Source organism: Chroicocephalus ridibundus, chromosome 5 (assembly GCF_963924245.1).
Source record: "Chroicocephalus ridibundus chromosome 5, bChrRid1.1, whole genome shotgun sequence".
Taxonomy (NCBI): Eukaryota; Metazoa; Chordata; class Aves; order Charadriiformes; family Laridae; genus Chroicocephalus; species Chroicocephalus ridibundus.
Window position 1 is genome coordinate 72,373,138 of NC_086288.1, and position 17,836 is coordinate 72,390,973.

Here is a 17,836-nt window from a genome sequence, read left to right on the forward strand (position 1 = left end):
GTTCAAGGCCAGGCTGGATGGGGCTCTGAGCAGCCTGGTCTGGTGGGAGGTGTCCCTGCCCATGGCAGGGGGTTGGAACTAGGTGATCTTTAAGGTCCCTTCCAACCCAAACCATTCTCTGGTTCTATCTGAAAGAAGCCCTTCAGGTGACCAGCCGAAGTGTTTAATTGCCGCAGTCCCGTGCAATTTCTTGCCCTGTTGTAGCTGGAGAATGTGAAATGAAGTTGAGTGTTCAAGCGTTGAAGGGACGCCCTGCAAATCGCTGCAGATACAAAGTGGGAAATAATAAATAGGCAACTGCCCAGCACAGGTTTCTCATCCGTCCCGCAGCTCTTCCCGCTGGGGACCTGCTGCCAGAGGGACCTCAAAGTAGCATCTAAAGTGGGATGAGCATCTGTCTGCGTGTGCACACAGGGCTCTGAAAGGGCATCGCTACCTGCAACTGCTCATTTCCTGGCAGCAGAGACACAATGGAGACGATGACGGGTCACTTCTACCGGGATGAAAAAAAAAAAAATAACCTCACATCAACCGAGATGTTTAAAACAAGGAAAAGCTTGTGCTTGTTCCTTTGGAAGGTGCCTGTTCCCAAGCCGGGGGTAAAGCCCGTCGCGTTACACCGTACGTGGCAAAGTGCAATCAAGCAGCAACGATGAAGGCAAACGTATGATTTTTCGTCCTGCCGGGACAAAGTTTTTCAAAGGAAACCTGTTGAACCAAAGGGCAGGTCCGGCTCACAGGCAGCTCCTGGGGCAGAGCCGCCAGGTACCGGCAAGGGGCTTGGCCTTGCTCCTTCGAGATGGGCAAGTTGGATACCGAGTCTGGAAAGGTGACGGTGACGGAGCCGGAGCTCTGCACACAGGAGCCATTTCACAGCACGAGTCTGGAAAGGGGCTGAGTCTCCTACATGTCCCTCCCGGATTTTGTATATTAAAAAAAAATGTATATAAATCTCAGCTCTTGAGTGAAGAGGACGGGGCAGTTTCATCCCAACGTAACCCCTGTTATCCTTCATTTCCAGAGACGGGGAGATAACGATGGGTCGGCACGTGCTGTACTGACGTGGCATTTTTCCACAGACAACCTCGTAGGGCCCCAGAAGGCGGCACCGGGGCGAGTCACAGCTCCGGGCCGTCGGGACAGGTTCCGTTTAACCCCTGACATTTTCCGCCCGTATGATGCGTCTGTCTTCTGGAGGATTTCAAGCTACTTCCCAAGTGAAAACGCAGGTGCCGAAGGGGTGCGACAGCGATAGAGACCGCGTGCTCCAAGGAATGCCACCAAGACCAGGGAAATTCTTGTTCCTTATTATATTTTACCCTCCGACAGCTGAAATTTTCTGGAATTTCTCTCACTAAATGCCCGAGACTCAGACGCGCAGGTAACCTTTGGATTGCTAATCTTTACAAGTCCTTAACAGCAGCATTCTCATATAAAGCCCGTTTTTTTTTTTTGTTTGTTTGTTTCTGACTTTGCGCGGCAGCAAAACGCCCCTGGAACGGTGTTGCTTCAGGTGCGGCAGCAAGGTGCAATTCCGGCTCTTCTCCTTGATAAGCTTATGGAAAAATATATTGATATTTCCAAAGTTCAGTTTTAAGAAAACTGATAAATCTTGCTCGCTTCCGCGCTATCGGTCTTATCGTGGGTGGGTGTTGACGGCTCTTAGCCACAACCGGAGCACTTCTCTGGCTAATGTCGGTTTGGCCCCCGGGGCAGGGGGGGTTTATGGCACCTGGAAGCGGTACAAAGCTCGCACCAGGATTATTTAATTCCCCGAGGCAAAAGCTCAGTATCTCCACAGGGCGGTACTAGAGACAGCCCGGGATTACAGGAAGAACTGCAGAAAGAATAGCTAAGAATATTTATAATTTTTCTCCGGGCAGCTTGAATTAATGGATTTCCTTCCCTCCCACCTTTCCTTGAACACGTAATGGATTTCTAATTATTAATGTTCACTCTGGGATGGGGGAGAAAGGACTAGGACCCCCCCCCCGGCAGCTCTTCAGAGCTCTCAGCCCCAGGCGAGTCTCGGCTTCCTTTTCCAGTGGCGCAGCCGGCGTTCCAGGTAAAAAGGGGGAGCTGGGAGAATTGAAGGAGGGCGTTTTGCCCCTGCCAGAAGGGGAGGGAAGGGCCGTGCTTGACAAACGCCCCTCCACGCGCACGCGGAGAGACGGCAGCGGCCACGTCGGGCACCTTCGAATAAACGCGGCGCGAGTAAACGCCGAGGCGGACACGTACAGACACACCTCAAAGGCCTGCGGCCTGCCGAGCGGGGCGGCCCTTTAGGAAGAGATCCAGAGACAAGGGAAAATAAAAAATAAAAGTGACAGTCTGCGTTTTTACTGAAATATGTCAGAGGTCATTTGGTTGGGGGGCAGAGAAGAAGACATGGACACGGAGCAACTTCCCGCAGGTGGGTTCTGGGTGGGGGGGAGAGGGAAAGTGCCGTTGTCAGAGGGGTGGGAGGGCGGGAGAGGCTTCGCCGCGACACCCGGGCAACACCCGCGTCGAGCAACTCGGGAAAGGAAAAAAACACCCAACTTCTAGAACCTCGGAAGCTACAGAAAGCAACAGTTTTAAATGAGTTACATTTATTCAGTTAAAAAATTGACAGTTAGTAATGGTCACATGAACACCAGGGAACTGTATCTACATTTCCTGACGTCAATATGAGCGGCACCGGGGTTTTTCTGTTTGTTTTCCTTGCACGTATACAAATCTAATGCCAGTTAAAAAAAAAACAAAAACCAAAAACAAAACAAAAAAAAACCCCCAAAAAACCAAAACAAAACAAAACCGAAACCCAAGACGCTGTGAAATCAACACTGCTTAAAAACTCAAAATCCCGCCGGATATATTTGGAAATAAATAATTTTTACCTTTCTCATTTAAAAAAAAAAAAAAAAAACAAAAACGACTCGCCGACCGACCGCTTTCAAAGCAGTGACATCTTTAAGACCGTTCCCAGAAGGGTTTCATAAATAATTACCCATTGATTGTCTATTAATGCAGCATCTCGCAGTCTCAGCTGGGGGCTCTGTATGAGGCCATACAGTATTTTGTTGAGACACAGTGTTTTGTTTTGTGTTTTTCACCCCCCCGCCCCCCCCCCCCCATTTTATTTCGGTACAATTTCTTCGACTATAGCACGTCATGCCGGCAAAATTCATGCAGATGACAGAGCATGAAGCGTAGCAGAGCTTAAAATCACCTGTTTAAAACCAAAAACAAAACAAATCAAAACAAAACAAAAAAAGACACGGAATGTAGTGTTAAAAATCATGACAGTGAAAAAGCAACGATCCAGTCCCGTGGACGACCAAGACAATTTCAAACGTTCTCTCACAGTTGTCTACGATTTGTTTAAATACGTCTTTTAAAATCCAAATTCACTTAACTCTCTTCAACTTTTTCCACCAGGGATAAGTAAAAAAATAAAAGGTTAATTATTAAAACTAGTCTCTTTTCCCTTTTAATCAAAATAACCATTTTCCAGCCCTCTGACTGTACATCTAATTTTAATAATGATTTCAAATAGAGACACTTACGAATCTGACACGTTCGGCACCTCCCGATGCCCCGACATTTAAAACACTCGTAACGATACCCGGCCGAAACCTCGCAAAATAGAAACGGGTCTTGAATCGACTCCAACATTGGAAAAAGGCCACATCTTTACACCTTCCCGACATTTCCAGGCAAATTATAATCCTAAGGGACACTTAGAATTACCGAGCAGGCAAACGAGCCGCCAGATGATTCTCTCTCATAGGCAACCGTGCAACTTCAAAAAGCCTCTTTCCTTCCTTCCTTCCTTCCACCCGAGGAATCCTTCCTCGCTAATCCCGTCCCCTGGCCACATAAAACACGAAGCCCCCCCCGGTTTTAGAAGCCTTTTTAATCTTTGCACTTTGAGCCTCGAAGGATCACCGTATTCAAGAAACATTTTCCAGAAATGTCTCTCTTGACAGTTTTACGCATGTTAAGTTATTCCTCGATGCCCCCCCCCTCCCCGGCTTTTAACAGTTTCACTGACTAAAGAAATAAACTGCTTTTCAAATAGTCTTTTCAGTAAAGTGCTTGGTATTACTCAAAAAAAAAAAAAAAAAAAAAAAAAAAAAGAGAAAGTGCTATTTAAGAGAATTTCTTTTGCTGTGAAAAAACCTGCCTGATATAGCTTCAGTTTATTCGTTTTCACCTAAAGCTGAAACGAAACCTCTCTCTCGTAAGGATACCGGGTTACTGGTTTTGGTGTTTGGCAGCAGGCGGGACGCCCGCAGAAGGTGGTGACACACTGGAACCGCAGTGCAGAAGGTAAACCTTCTAGGTGAAATGGAAGGCATATGGAGAGCTCCTACTTAGAATCCTTTCGTATCTATATACAAATACAATATATATTAAATATAATATAAAAATAAGCTATATTCTTTTTTTTTTTTTTTTTCCCTCTGAAGTTATCCTAGAGGCTTTTCTTCAAATCCTCACCCATCGCAGGCAAACAATGTCTGTCTCCTCAGCTCCACGCGGTCACGCCGCCTTTTCCGCGCCACTCGGAACCACCAGCCCGGTCCTTCATAAGCCCAACCCTCTCCTTAACGGGCTCCTTCCCTTCTGTCGGAGCCATCTCTAACCTTTGCCCTCCAGAACCTGCAGCATCGCGGCCTTCGTTACCCTGCTATTTATTAGGAGGTTGCAAATTAAGTCTACGAGTGTAGTAAAGGAGCCCGGGCAGAAGCAAAAGGCTGATTAAGAGGCGACAGCCTGGTTCTCCTCTTCCCACTAAAGATCAAGGAGAGTTCAGCAACTGATCCAGCGACAGGGGAAAAGCTGCAGAGCCTTTAAAAAAATACGCTTTTTTAGTCATTAAGCTGTGAAACAAAGCATCCGCATCCTCGCACGGAATCTGGCGCAAGGTCTACGCCCTCGCTTGCCCGATTCGTGGCAGGAATTTTTCAAGCGCGTGCTCCGTTTTTCCAGTTTGTTTCTTTGAATTTCCCCGTCCCCTCTCCTTTCTCTACTCGCCGGCAGTTCTGCAACGGAGCGACCTCCCTCCCGGGTTACAGAAAAGCTGCGCGATCAAAGCGGACGTTTCGCTAGTTCTCTTTCAGCCATCACCTAATTCCTCTCTCGCCGAGCTTAGCCTTTTTACTGACAGACCGATAGCAGCACACCAGAGTGTTTGGGAAGGGGGAAAGAGGATGAGAAGTTTAAATGAAGCTTTATATAAAAAGCCGCATCATTAACTGTCTGGCTGGCATCTCTATTTTCTGTAATTCTCAGTATAATAGCTTAATAAAACCTATTTTACCGCTATTCAATAGTTCTAACAGCACTATTAAAGCTCTCCCAGTTTTCTTTTTTAGTGCTATATTATTATGGTAATTGGTTAATTTTTAATTTTAATCTAACCTATCTTCCATTAAGCAAAAGTAGCACAGACGTCTAGTCAACGCAGCTTAATTTCGAAACAAGGTGGAATGGCGTGGTAGGGATAATAGAGCAAGGCAGGATTTCTTTACACAGAACTTTACAGAAAGGGGTTTTGGACAATTATTCCAGCCCAGTGAATGCCAGAAATCCCTTTAAAGAAGGGGAAGTTTTCCTTGCTGTGTTTGGTATTGGCATCTGTTCCTCGCTCCAGGTTGCAAGAGGCTCCTCGGAGCAGAAAACCATCCCGTTCTCTTTGGTACTGTGTTTCTCCCACTCTCCTTCCTTGTTCGCTACTCTGCTTTTTTGGTGCCAAACTCCTGCTTTGTAACTCGGGGGAATAACAAAAGATCTAAGGGTGGGACGCGTGCGAAGGCAAAAGCCGGTCTCGGAACGCAACCGACTCCACCAAAGGCTTGGCCAAACCGGTATCGCCTTCCTGCGGGTTTGGTTCCTCCAGCAATACAATCAAACTGCTTCATAGTACAAAATAGTCCATCACCATTTGGTTACATTCATTCAGCTCCTCCTCAGCATTCAAGATTAATCCAGCTTTCTCTCCCTAGTACTAATTTTAACTGCTTTTACTGTTTTTAATCATCAGATCTATCAGCATTTTTTCATCTCCCTCTGAAGTTCTGGTTTCCACAAACTAGTACCTTAAAAACCTACTGAACGTTTACTTAAAATAGCACATCCTATCTGTTGGAACTTTTTATTTTCTTTATAAAGTGAAGTTGCCTTCTGAAGTCTTAGTTCAGTGGTATCTCTTAAAATCAATAGCCTGGTAGTGTTAAATGCAACCATGATCTCCCCCAACGCACACTTTAAACGCTACAAAAATGATTTAAAACAACAACAACAACAACAAAAATCAGCTTATTATTCCTCCTCCTGCAAAAAGAGTAATGGATACTTTTAGATTTTGTTGATCTTTTAAGAGCATTACCTTCAAGGTCTGAGATTTGAGAGACTCCTCTCTGTTTCCGGCTAGTGTTTGAGGGGGAGCACCACTCAAAAATGCTCATGTTCTCAACTCAGACCATAATCAAAACCAACACAGGTACAGAAATAGCTATGAAGAAGAGACACAAGTCTGGCTGACAATGTACTAAGACTTCAAAATCGGAAATGGTTACAGATTGAAGACGTCGTAATTCAAGATGTTCAACGTTATCACCTGAATTCAAATCAAGGCACTATGGGTTTTGTTGTTGTTGTTAAAATGACCCTGAATTAGTTCTGACTTAGTTTTGAAGGAGAATAAAAAGATTCCAACATATTTTAACAAGTTACAATTCTCACCACAGAGAAAGTGTTTAAAAAGTGCCCAAAAGGTTATTAAATGTAAATATATTTTTGTGCAAATTACTCCTATAACTGAAACATTCTTGAAAATTACTCTTTTTTTTTTTTTTTAAACCTTTTACATAAATATTTCCAACTATGAACTATATCAAAAGATAGCTTTGGGGAATAAAATTCCAAACCATCCGCAAGAAAGCAGTGCAAATTCCTATTTTTCAAATAAAACGATGAATTAATTATATGAAACGATGGATGATCCTCATGAATCTGAATGTCCTGAACCCTGATGCGTGATCACCAGTTCAAACAGCTTCATCAATAATTTAACTTCGAGAAGTCAACTAACCAACACACACTGTACCTCACCGGACAAACCCTGACATCACAGACAAAGCACAAACAAGAGACTTGTGCCCACATTAAGGGTGAAAATAACGATGCATCGTGTTGTAAACAAAAAGGGTAGAACAGAGGAAAACATCAGGCTGAGTATGGCGTGAGAATTTAGGGAAACGAGATTCAAACCTACAAAGAACAGATTACGTTTTCATGCATCATATAAAATATTTTGCTCTTTCTCCTTTTATGCAGACATATACACAATATTTTACAGCATCTGTACAACAGAGAACTGGATTTCACACAACATTTTCAAAATATTTACTGTCCCATAATCATCTGAAAAAAATTAGATGGTTTTTGGACTATATTCCTGGCATTTTTTTTTCTGCTGATTCAAACAATTGCTCCGTGTCCATTTTAACACTTTAAAAATGTACAGGATTGATAAAAATACCAATATTTTCAGCATCCCTCTCATTTCAGTCACATTTTGAGATTTCACCTGGACAAATTAACACATGGCAGCAAATCCTTTAGAACACAGAAACCGGGGCAACTATCGAAGTTGGCCACGTCCCCACCACCGTCTTGTGGCTTTTCTTAACAGATTCTGGAAGTCAGGAGTAGATCTCAACACCGCGGCGTTAGAAAGCCTTTGTCCTGCTACCTCCGCAGCCTCAGTGCAACCGTGTTGTGGAGCAGCCCCCTCCTGGTAGTTCGCTTAAAAAAAGAAAACCAAAACCAACCCAGAGGCAGAGCCCCACATTATTGTGGCTGAACTTTGGAAGGATCCGTCATCTTGTCAGTTCTGTGTCGTGACAGTGGCTGCTGCTGCTGCTGAGACTGATGCTGCTGGTGGTGGGACTGAGTAAAAGTGCTTTGTTGTAGTGGGAAAGCAGCAGAGAGGATAAGCTGAGCTGACTGATTTCCGTGAAGTAACCTGGATGTCTAAAACAGGCAAATAGGAAAAGATTATTTTTTTCCTGATGCACCGGGAAACACAGGTCTCGCTGGTTTTTGAAACTTTTCACAAGGGTTCAATCAAAATAAACTTCTGATTTGGTCATTTAAGCCGAGCAAACAATGCAAAGTTTAGCACATATGAGCATCTGACCAATTAATAAAACAGCTGTAACTGGTCGCCGTAATTTCCCGTGACGATGGGTAGGAACACACGGCAATTTGTCTCCATTTCAACCCACACGAGCATAACAGGGCTTAAGGAATCTATTTGAACAAGCGCAGGTGGCTGTCACTGCAGTCAAACGAAAACACAGTCCATGGCTTGGCACAGCCCACATTTATCCCCCCAGCCAAAATGAACAACGAAACCGCCACATTTGCAGCCCCAAACGACTCCTTTGAAGGCAATTAATTACTACTGGAAATAGTACTTTGTCTTAATGTTCATCTTCTTAGAACTAAAAGATGACGGTTACCGAAGAAAAGCAACGAAGGATGGGCGCAAACGCACTTGGATGTCTCAATCCAGAAACATACGCTGCAGCAGAAAATAAAACTACATCGACTGCCGCACCTACAGACTCAGACTGCAAGAAGCCCCAGTGAGCAGAGGCAGGAAAAGCACTTTCCTCCCTTTTTAAAGAGTGTTTGCTTCACTTCAAATTCTAGCACTTTTAATAGCTTGTATTAAAAATACTAAACTTTTGCCTGGAGAGAAACTCTAGGACAGGGAACAGACCTTTGGAGATCTTCATCTTTCACAGATCTTCTGGTTTTCACCAGAATTAAGTCAAACTTGTACAACCTTTATAATTTATAAACAGAGGCACAGACATTACCAAACTGCTAAACGGCATGGTTGTTACGGTATTGTTTTTATATAATATACACATTTATATAATATATATATTTTTAATATATCTATTACAGACTTGTCAGAGAACACATGCCAATCTGTGCTCTGGTTTGATTCAGTTCAAGAGCCTCCCGCTGCATGAGTGCTAAAATTCTTCAGCCCTCTTCTTGAGAGTCAACTTGCAGCCGAAAAGCCTTTGCCTGATGCACGACCGAAATCGGTGTGTTCCCATGAAAGATTTTTTCAACAAGATAGTATTTTCCGCCAATGACCCAGAGGAAAAAGGTTTTACTCAGCCCTAAACACAACCGTAACCATTCCTTGTGCATATAAATGTAGGTTAAACCCCCAATTACTTACTGCACTTGTATATATTCCAACCATGCACAGGGTCCCAAATTTAGTGCAAATGGGAGACCAGACATAGTAAGAAATACTTGCAAAATAAGGATATTTAATCATGCATACTCTTAAAGAGTAAAAAAAAAATAATTTACAATCCCAGAGTAGTTAAAGAATGTTAAGAACGTGCACAAACTACATTGTGGTAGTTACATGGGCTTTATCTTTCTTTGAAGAAGGCAACATCAGAGGTCAAATTAAGATAATTTTTAACCCACGTCTTCTTGGAGGCGCTTCTTCTCACGTTCTTCCTACCACTACATCTCCTCCACCAACATCACCTGCTGGCGAGCTACATGCCCGCGATAAACTGGAATCAACAAACGGCAACAGATTTTCCCATCACTTCTTTCTACCTTCTGTTTCGTTTCTTTTCGAGACTGCCTATCTCTAAAGCCTTTGGGTTTCGCCTTCCTTCTCTTTTAATCTGTCCTCTCTTCTTTCTCCACTAAAACAAGGTTATTCTCTACTTTTTGCTTACAAGGTTACTTGCTGCTCACTGGACAGATGTTCATGCCTCACGTTACAGGGACGTGTCTTGCTTTGGGCTGCACGCTGCTTTCCAGACCAAGCAATTCTGTTTGAGGTCATCTCTTATACCTTCTTGCATTAATATGAGAAAGCAAAGAAAACGCAAGCTGTTTTAAAGGGAAACATCCATTTCTTCATCCCATGCTCAACTAAGAGCAGTGATTCAAAGGAAAGATATAGAACAGGACAAAGCAGAAAGTGAAACTGCAGGAAAGACAAGCTCTCCTTTAAGTAGTAAGATTTTAAAGAATGGCTTCAGAATAAACTTATCTCATGCATCAGGCTTGGTCATAGGTTACCAGGCTGGATGGGGCTTTGAGCAACCTGGTCCAGTGGGAGGTGTCCCTGCCCATGGCAGGGGAGTTGGAACAAGATGATCTTTAAGGTCCCTTCCAATCCGAACCATTCTACGATTCTATGATTTTAAGCGCTCTGTTTGCAGATAAAGCACCTCTAGGACAAGCTAGCAATGCTGAAAGTGTCAGGACTTTGAAAAATTTGCAGAGAACGCTGCTTTACCTGTAGGAACTGCTGGGGGTGCTGGGTCAGCTGCGGCTGAGCTGGTTGCTGAACCGTGGTGAGCTGCTGCTGCTGGTCTTGCTGACTTTGCTGCTGCTGCTGCGATAAAGTCTGTGGCTGCTGCTGTTGGGCAGCAAAAGTGGGATAAGCTGTCACCACCTGTCCCATAAACATAGTGCTTGGTACCATTACTGCTCCACACGCTACTGGGGCCGTGACAAGTTTTGTTACAAGCTGCTGACCTTGAGAAAATCTGTTAATGGAAAAAGATATTTGGAGATTTGGAGTCCCTTTAGGAAAAAGAAAAATCAAGCATCACGTGCAGTTGAGAAATGCAGATTTGTGAAGCTCATACTTTGCTATAACAACAACGGTTTCGATAAGCCTGTGAACATGTTATTCTGGGCAAAGTTTAGTTTAACAGTTGTATCTAGATATAGTTAAAATAATAAATCACGTTATTTTTTACTGCTACTTTAGTTCCTTTTGCATATGATGCAGCTACGTAAGCATATCATTATAGCAAGTCATCTGAATATTGGTCTTGAAGATATACCTGATTTGTCTTTCCTGTGTGAAAGTGGTTACTGCAGCAGCATTCTGGTTATTGTTCTGTGGTAAGCTAGAAGGAACCTGGACCACATTTCCCGTTGTTGGCTGAGAAATCACCATAGTGTTATACAAAGGTGCTGAGACTGTGTTCTGTGACTGACCGGCGAGAGAAGACTGTTGATTGTGTCCACTAACTACATTTTGTTGATTATGCTGAAAAGAAAAAAAATATTTTATGAGACAGTAATTAGAACATAGCCAGGTACTACAGCTGCCCTCCTCATTGTCATTGCCCATTATTCACAACTGACAATGTTTTTCTATTACGAATGAATGCTCAATTTCAAGTACGCAGGTATTTCTGCTGACTGAGGACTTGGAGGTGGGACTGGCCCTCAAACATCTGAAAATCTCTTACATTAACCTCTTTTCCTCTTCAGGTTATTTTTTCCTGTATTTTTTCAGCTACTTGCATACTGTTTGCTCAAGAGCCTGTTTTCTACTCCTTTAGCATCTCTGTGCCAGGCTTAGACTGAAATGTGCACACCACGTCAATCAATTTCTTACTTGCAAGCTTGGAACTAGCTTACTGCCGAGATGGTAACACTGTGCACCACTACTCTGCCTCTTCACAAATCTCGAAAAGAAAGTATGGAATTTGGATAAAGGTTCAGAGGAGGGTGACCACAGAGTCGGAGGTATAAAGAGCCTCCATATACAAAATGATCAAACCCAGCAGAAGTGTTCAGCTTGAAGAACAGGCTTTTATGGAGATACATGTGACAGAGGATTTGAAGTCATGTATGACTGAGAAGATGAAAAATGAATAGCTGCTCAATGTGTTTCCCAGTATATGAGCTTGGTGGTAGGTTTAAAAAACAAACAAAATTTCAGAGATAGAAAAGCTGCAGAACAACACTGTGAGATACTGTGGATTTCAAAAGTTTACATGGAATCAAAAGAAACTGAATAAAGTCATAGAAGAAAAAGGCTATTATAGATGTCATGCGCCTATGGCATCTAACTGAAACTGCTGGAGGGTAGAAAAGTCAACTGCAGAAGCACCAATTTATGCTCGTCCTGCTCCTATGCTTTTCTAGTTATTTGCTAACCTAGTACAATTTTCAAGTTGAGCCTTCCGTCAACAGAAAATTAAGAGACACTCAAAAAAAGGCAAACTAAAAGTTTTCTTGATACTGGTCTTTCCAAAAAAGCTACTTGTTATTAAATATTTACATGCCTAAGTCTTAAAATAAAAACAAGATCTGAAGTTGCATTATCAAGAACATAAAAGCATTTTAATTGTAAAACTTGGAACATCAAGAAATTAATACGACTCAAAGGACATCAGTCCAAAAAAATGGGGAAGGGGATGTCAGGGACGCTATTGTTGTGTTTCAGGTATGGTTTTGAGCATATATTCTCTCCAGCAAAATCAATAATGAGAATTTTACCTGCGTTGCAGTACTCTGCAAAGGCTGCTGCTGTACCATGTGTGGAGCACTTATATGGCCTGTGTTCATCCCACTTTGAGTCTGATTAGTTTGAACAACTTGACCTTGCATGTTTATTGGCGTGAGCTGCTGAACATTTGAAGAATTTCCAGAAGCAAGCTGCACAGAACCAAAGTTGAGTCCAGAAGTTGACTGCTGCAAGAACATCTTAAAAAAAAAAAAATATCCACAAGTTAGCTTTTAAGAAAAATCTGTTAACTGTGCAAGACGTTTTAAGAGAAACTGAACTTAATTATTTTAAATTAATATAAAATAAAGTTTCATCTTGGTAATTAGAAGTGTTGAAACAGCACTGCAGCCACCAACAGCAAAAGGCCCAACTCCCATATGGGGTCAATATTCAGAGACTCTACTGTAATTGGTAAGATACGAATCAAAATCCTGATTTATAGAGCCCTAAACATTAAGGCTTAATATTTGTTCTTGAAGAAAAAGTACTATTTAGAGACTAACGTGCAACGTAGTCTACAACTGTCTACAGACAAAATGTATTTGCGATCACATTTCTGTTTGTAGGATCTCCAGTAGTGAAACAAATTCAAATGAAGAAAATCTCAGAATGAACAGATCCAGGCATAGCACCAAGAATGTAATTTTCCTTGGCAACAAAGAAATCATAATGATTATAGTGATCTTTCCAACATCATCATCATCAGAATAAACTGAATTCAGCACATAAATATTTGAGTCTTTCCAAAAAGTTAGGCCCAAGACTACGAGGGGACAGGGTAATAAGGTAGAATGTGCAGCACTGTTGCGGTTTGGGTATTTTCTCAATTATTTCTTCTATATTTTCCCTAGTTTCCACAGACTTGAACAAGGTCCCTCCACAGTGCATGAGAAGAGAGCTGGGAATGTCTCCTTTTGTGTCATCTCTAAGTTTACTGCTGTCAGGCTTAACGCTAGACATGATAAAACACTGAAAATGGCACATGCCAGAAACTCCTACTCTTCAACAGAACTTAAGCTACATATTCAATACTTCTGTGAAGTAATTTTTTCTACTCTTTATTCACAATCCACACTGAAAATATTTACATTATTTCCTTAAGGTATATTTTTGGTTTGGGTGGGGTTTGTTTGTTTTTTTTTTTCTTAAACTAGAAAAACCTAATAGGGTCATTCTTTTCTTCCAGGGAGCGCTGCTGAAAAGAGAATGTTTAAAATTAGAAAAAAATATACTGGTTAAAATACAGCTATCAAGTAGTCAGCTGCTTGACTGAGTAATGCATCCTCTAGACTTCTTCTCTGGTTCAGTAACTACTTCAGGAATAGCGTGGCCAGCAGGAGCAGGGAAGTGATGGTGCCTCTGTACTCGGCACTGGTGAGGCCTCACCTCGAGTACCGTGTTCAGTTCTGGGCCCCTCTGTACAAGAGGGACATTGAGGTGCTGGAGCGTGTCCAGAGGAGAGCTACCAGGCTGGTGAGGGGTCTGGAGACCAGGTCATATGAGGAGAGGCTGAGGGAGCTGGGCATGTTTAGCTTGGAGAAGAGGAGGCTGAGGGGAGACCTCATTGCCCTCTACAACTCCCTGAAAGGAGGTTGGAGAGAGGTGGGTGTTGGCCTCTTCTCCCAGATGAATAATGACAGGACCAGAGGAAATGGGCTGAAGTGGCGGCAGGGGAGGTTCAGATTAGATATTAGGAGGAATTACTTTACTGAAAGAGTGGTCAGGCACTGGAACAGCCTGCCCAGGGAGGTGGTTGAGTCACCATCCCTGGAGGTGTTTAAGAAACATCTAGATGTGGCACTTCAGGGCATGCTCTAGTGGCAGAGAGTGTAGGTTGTTTGGTTGGACTCGATGATCTCAAAGGTCCTTTCCAGCCATGAAGATGAAGATTCAGTACATCATGGAAAGTACAACCACTTCACCAGGAGGCTATGTGAGTAGACCACAGCCTGACAGGACAGTTTAAGAAACAAAAGGTAGGAATTTGACACCTTTGAGCTAAAAGAGGGAAATACATGCTTATCTTGCACATTTTGGATGAATATTCTAATGGCGGCAAAACTTTGCAAGAAGGAACTACCACTGCATCCTTTTACATTTGGGTTTAGGCAGAAGGTAGGCTTGAGCTGCTCAACACTGACAAGACACAGTGGGGCACTTCCAGATCCATTCAGAAGCAAAATGGCAATTAGTTTCACGAACAGTGGTTTCAGATGCTATGGCTTTTAGGCACACCAGGCCCAGACTGCATCTGTCAGCGGGTAGGGAGGATCAACTTATGGAATTAAGTGCCCAAGTCTCATTTTAGATGCCTGAATTCTCTACAGATCAAACCTGTAAGAGTTACAGTAACTCACCTGGAGCCCTTGACCATGGACAATTTGAAGCTGCTCTTGAATCTTACGCAACTCTTCCTGCTGTCGATGAATATTTGCCTCTATCATGCGTGTTCTTTGCTCTAGCTGGTCCTTGAGATGCTGCATAGCTCCTAATTGAGCTGAAAACTGAAACACAGGCTGTAGTGTAATGAATAAATTAAAAGCTGAGCAAAAATAATGACATTTCATTTACAGGCAGTAAACACGCTTCTCCACAGTAGCAATGAATTCAAGCACCGCTTTTTAAACTGCTAATAACCATAATCTGAGGACAAAATCATTAGCATGAAAAAGTCACAGAACTCACATTTCACTGATGTCACATTTCATTGATGCATCAGAATTGGTGAACTAATAAAAACAAATCCATAGCAAAAGAAATTGACTGGTGTCCAAATCACCAAGACTCTATAAAATGCCATAGGAATTTACATGGTACTAAGAATGTTAAAGCTCTCTCAGGTTAAAAATCAGAATTGTTTACCAAACAGTTTACCAAAAAAAATTAACCAAAGCTAAACCATATGCAAATTAATTTGGGAATACCCGCAGTCCCAAACTGTTGAAGGCTAAGCCCATAGAGAAATTATGTTTGCCACATCTGTTCTTCCCTGCACATCAGTATAACCTGATATTTTGATACTTTGATACAGGACATACTGGTTGGATCTGATACCACTCTTCTTATTTCACAAAAGTGTATCATAGATTAAGTTGCCTTGTGTTACAAGCATATCAGTAGAAAGTTACCAGCATAGTTGAAGGATTTTTAAATTCATATCCTAAAGTATTTTATCTTAAATTGTGTTTGCATCTGTGTTTATAATGGCCAAGGCTGAAAACTACATCCACACATATAACTGAAAGGAAAAAAATAATGGAAGCGTCAAACTGGGGAGTTTGCTCATTTCAAGAGAATAAATAATGCTAAAGGTGACTTTGGCACCAAAGAACGCAATTTCTGAAAGAGAAATTAACCTATTCAGAACCAGAATGTTTAAAAATTAAACAAGAAACCAACTTAATCCATACCTGGGACATGCCAGACTGGAGCTGTAAAGTCGCAGGCTGAGATATGGCTGTCTGTGCTACCGGTTGTCCGAGAGACTGGGAGCTTAAAGACTAGGATTTAAAAAATTGTTCCATAACTGGAAGAGAATGAACTTCATACTTGACATGAAATATTTCTTTACATAAAGTGTTAATTCCAAAATAGCATCATATGAACACATGATAAAAACAAGTAAATGTTTCCTGAACTATCTAACCATAAATATTAGAGAACTGGGAACACAAGAGCAATTGATTGCATAAATACAATACAATATATATATATAATTTTTCCACTGCTAAAAATATACAAAAGCAGTAGGTATAAAACAGGAAAAACAGAAATTACAACTGCTTAAAAGTCTTACTTGTGGTAAGGAAAAAGCTTTTCAACATGTTTGGAAATTGACTCCTTTGATTTATTCTTAAATCAATATTTTTTAAAAATGCATATTTTATTAAGCATCCTATTTTTGAAGTGAATGTATTAGTTCAACTGGAACATGAGTGCCAAGTACAGGAAGCATGACATCTTCTCATGTCACCAAAAAACTATATGAAAGTATTCACTAATATTCTTAGAGTCATAAAGCTACGTGAATTCTCTACAGGGATACACAGCATCACATTAGCAATTTTATATGTATATATATATGTGTGTGTGTGTGTATGAGTGTATAAGTAATTATATACATATATATATATATAAAATGCAGAATTGTAGGAAGAACTTATGTGTGAGAGAAAGCGGAGATTCATACACAGTCCTGCAAACCCTAATGCCAAAAAATGCATTCTCATATCATTAATTATTATATTGCCTTAAAATGCAGTATACCCAAGTTGTATATTGATGATACAATTCTGATAGTCACGTATTCCAAGTGAAACTGTTACAGTTTAAATTATGTGCTTTCAGAAGAAATAAAACAAAGACGATATGGATTTAATAATACCTTTTAAAGGTGAATTACACTGATAATTACAAATTTTTTCTCTGAAGAGTTACCTGACTACTCAGAGACGATCTTCTTTGTGCTGTCTTTTCATGACCAGTTAAGCTTTGCCTCGGAGGAGTGCTAGTGTCCACTGTCATTTTAGTTGGTGTTGCTGACAACGTACAGAGTTACAACAGAGGGAGACACGTTAATAGTAATCTCAATTCTGCAATGCAATAATCAAATCCCAAGAAGCTTTTCACGAACAAAAAAAAAAACGGCTGAAGGCTTGCACTCTTTTTATACCCTGACTATCCAACAATAAGGCAATCCGATGGATTGAAATAGGTTGCTATTGTACTTTTAGAAATAGAAGTCACTATACAACCTCTGCAAATCTGAGTGGTCGGCAGATCTCTGAACTCTCAAAAAGGACATTTTCATTTGCACACTTTTCAGAAAATGATGGTTAACTGCTAGTAATGCATTTGATTAAAGTAAGTAAAGTAGAAAAAGTCTTCACCTGGAAGGCTATTACATTTTCAACAGTTGGTGCTTACATGAATGATCTGATACCGCAGTATGTGAAGATTTTCTTGAACTCCTGGAGGAAGCAGAAGGTGTGGGGCTGGTATCAAACCTTTCCAGTGCTTCTTTGAGACTCACTGTGTTTATGTGATTGTCAGATCCAGAGTCCTGACTCTGAAGAGACACACACAAAGAACAATTATTTTATCTAATCAACCCCCTTACACAGGTGACTGTGCAGAAGCAGTGGCCTGGTTGGTAACTGTAAGCTCAATTCCCATTTGTGGCTTTTATCCTTGGAAAAGAAACCAAACCAAAGCCATATAAGCCTAGAAACCAAAATGCACGCAGACACAGGCCACAAACTGACTGCTGAGCTGACCTCCTTCCCTAGCAACTCAGTTCACTCTGAACACTTGTGTCAGGAGTGAACTGCTTATTCTTTTGAGGGAGGATGAGTTAATTCCACAAGGAGCACTATCAAATGAAACTTGCTGAACTGCCATGGGAAAACACGACAGAGCATCTGCACAAGCTGGCTTATCTAAGACTCACTGAGCTTCCAAGGGCATTAACTC

General features: G+C 41.7%; 1 protein-coding gene across 6 annotated transcripts in view; it reads right to left on the reverse strand.

Annotated features, from left to right (window-relative positions):
- Positions 1 to 2,887: 2,887 nt before the first annotated feature.
- CLOCK (clock circadian regulator) overlaps positions 2,888 to 17,836 on the reverse strand; it is a 65,681-nt gene continuing 50,732 nt past the window's right edge. For 5 of the 6 annotated variants that reach the window (XM_063335721.1, XM_063335724.1, XM_063335723.1 and 2 more), the window contains 8 exons: positions 17,291 to 17,432; positions 16,802 to 16,902; positions 15,775 to 15,864; positions 14,722 to 14,880; positions 12,355 to 12,561; positions 10,905 to 11,113; positions 10,349 to 10,601; positions 2,888 to 8,025 (listed from right to left, as the gene is read on the reverse strand). In XM_063335721.1, coding sequence (XP_063191791.1) covers positions 7,843 to 8,025; positions 10,349 to 10,601; positions 10,905 to 11,113; positions 12,355 to 12,561; positions 14,722 to 14,880; positions 15,775 to 15,864; positions 16,802 to 16,902; positions 17,291 to 17,432 — 1,344 coding nt within the window. In that variant the 3' untranslated portion in view covers positions 2,888 to 7,842. The remainder of the gene's footprint in view (positions 8,026 to 10,348; positions 10,602 to 10,904; positions 11,114 to 12,354; positions 12,562 to 14,721; positions 14,881 to 15,774; positions 15,865 to 16,801; positions 16,903 to 17,290; positions 17,433 to 17,836) is intronic. The other variant, XM_063335727.1, reaches the window with a different exon arrangement.